The sequence below is a fragment of the Otolemur garnettii genome, unplaced genomic scaffold, assembly GCF_000181295.1.
Source record: "Otolemur garnettii isolate 467f Iridium unplaced genomic scaffold, OtoGar3 scaffold00014, whole genome shotgun sequence".
Lineage (NCBI taxonomy): Eukaryota > Metazoa > Chordata > Mammalia > Primates > Galagidae > Otolemur > Otolemur garnettii.
In genome coordinates this window covers 16,430,436-16,432,369 of record NW_003852409.1, presented here as the reverse complement: position 1 = coordinate 16,432,369, position 1,934 = coordinate 16,430,436, and the positions used below count along the sequence as shown (strand labels likewise).

Genomic DNA, 1,934 nt, shown 5'->3' with positions numbered 1-1,934 from the left:
GAGAAATCACGCCAACCAACCACCCGGAGCTGCCTAATTGAGTCAAGTCTTGCTTGCAGGTAGGGTGTGGGCACGGCCAAGGACACTGGGAAAACACAGCAGGGGGCGGAGGGCCTTATAAAATCCCATACCGGCTAGCCACCCGGCCATTTCCCAGTGGAGTCCTCCTGCAGAAGCACACGAAAACGTTTTCTCCAGGTGGAACCTGCCCATTGAAGAGAAGGCAGAAGACACAAGTCCCAGTGTAGACGGAGGAAGGAACAAGTCAGTAGCTCCAACTCCTTCCCTACCTAGGCAGTAGGGAGACGGGGGAAGATGGAAGTCCATAAGACCCCAGAGCACTCTGACAGAGGACCAGGTAGGGCACAGACTCCCCTTTGCCCAGACAGGTCTGGAGACATGAGCCTGTGGGCCAGGGAGGCTGGAGGGACGGGTGCGAGATGAGACAGGGGGCACCAGGCCCAGGCTCCAGTCAATGTGCCCCAGCACTGCTAAGGTGCTGGGGGAAACCAGGTTCCTTGTGGTGGTGACCCAGCCAGCGGAGCCACGCTGAGGGTGTGGAGCTGAGGGAGTGTTTGCCTGAGCTAGCCAGGCAGCTCCCAGTCGACCCCAGGCACCAGAAAGCCTGGACGCTGGGGCTCTGGGGGCAAGTGAAGAGAGAAGGGTATCTGGGGGCAGAGCCATTCCTGACTTGAAGTCACTCCCGGAGGCTGGCTTTATGAATTCTGCCCCAAAAGTCGAGGGATGGGCCAGGGGGCACTCGCTCCTGATCTCCTGTGTACCCGCAGGTGTCAGCCGGCACAGCCAGGTGGCCAGGGAGCCCGGTCCCAAGAGGCACAGAAGGCGGGACGGCTCCTCTGGGAGTGCACACAGACACAAGGAGCGGTGTACGGGGAAGACCTGGGAGCCACCACCCCCTGCCCATGGCACAGAAGAGAAGCCTGATTCCAGAAGAGCAGGAGGTCGGCCCAGAGGAGGCAGGTTTCCAGGCTGGGGATACAGGGAGGTGGGTGGTGGGAACAGGGCCTGGGTGAGGGAGCTCCTTTTCTCTCAAGGTGAGAAGGGCTGAGAGGGAGGCCCCCTGGAGTTGGCGCCCGGTTCCAGTGGAGACAGGAAGGGGTCCTGACGTCGGGGTGTGGAGGCCAGTACCAGAAGGGTGGGGGGTGGACGGTGGGGCCAAGTGGGTGGCAGCATGGGGTGGGCGGGGAGACCTCAGAAAGAGGCCCTGACAGTGGGCCCCCTCCATCTTGCTGCCCCCACAGGTGCCGGCCACAAAACAGGGCGTGCCACCGAGAGAGAGACCTGGGGGAGACCTCCAGCGAGGAGTGGCGGTCGGGGTCGCCGGCCTGACGTGCCTGAGGATCGGCCCACCTCCCCGAAGCGCCGCCGCCACCTGTCCCCACAGGCCCGAGTGTCCGGGCCCAGCCCGCTGTCCCGCGTCCTCAACCACGTGGGCGGGCTAGAGGTGCTTCTGGCTGAGCTTCGGGCCCCCGGGGGCGCCTTCCTGCCCAGCTCGGGCGGCCACGGCACACAGCCCAGCGCCGGGCAGCGCGCCTGGCTCACCTGGCAGCTGACCCACTCCGGGGCCGCCCTGCACTGGGCGCTGGCAACGCTGCACGCCCTGCTGGCGCCCCTGCCCCGGCACGCCGGCCCCCCGGCCTACCAGCCGGCTCCCGGCTGGCCGTGGGGTGGGGGGTGGGGGGCTCCAGGCGACAGCACCCTGGCCTGGTCGCACGCCCATGTACCTGAGGCCCGGAGATGACTCCCACCCTGCGCTGCACACCCGCCTCGCGCTGGCCGCCCCCACGGCACCTCGCCCAGCGAAGACCGAGCCTCCCGCGCACGCCAGAAAGAAGCGTGTGCCCACCGAGCCCAGCACTCGAGCACCAGAGGTTCCCCAGCCCTGCTGCTGCCCGCATCCTCCCCACCACGGG

At 66.5% G+C, this 1,934-nt stretch overlaps 1 protein-coding gene across 1 annotated transcript in view; it reads left to right on the top strand.

The window, feature by feature from the left end:
• Nucleotides 1–1,192: 1,192 nt before the first annotated feature.
• ZFP37 (ZFP37 zinc finger protein) overlaps nucleotides 1,193–1,934 on the top strand; it is a 24,979-nt gene continuing 24,237 nt past the window's right edge. The window contains exon 1 of the mRNA XM_023510563.1: nucleotides 1,193–1,688. Coding sequence (XP_023366331.1) covers nucleotides 1,193–1,688 — 496 coding nt within the window. The remainder of the gene's footprint in view (nucleotides 1,689–1,934) is intronic.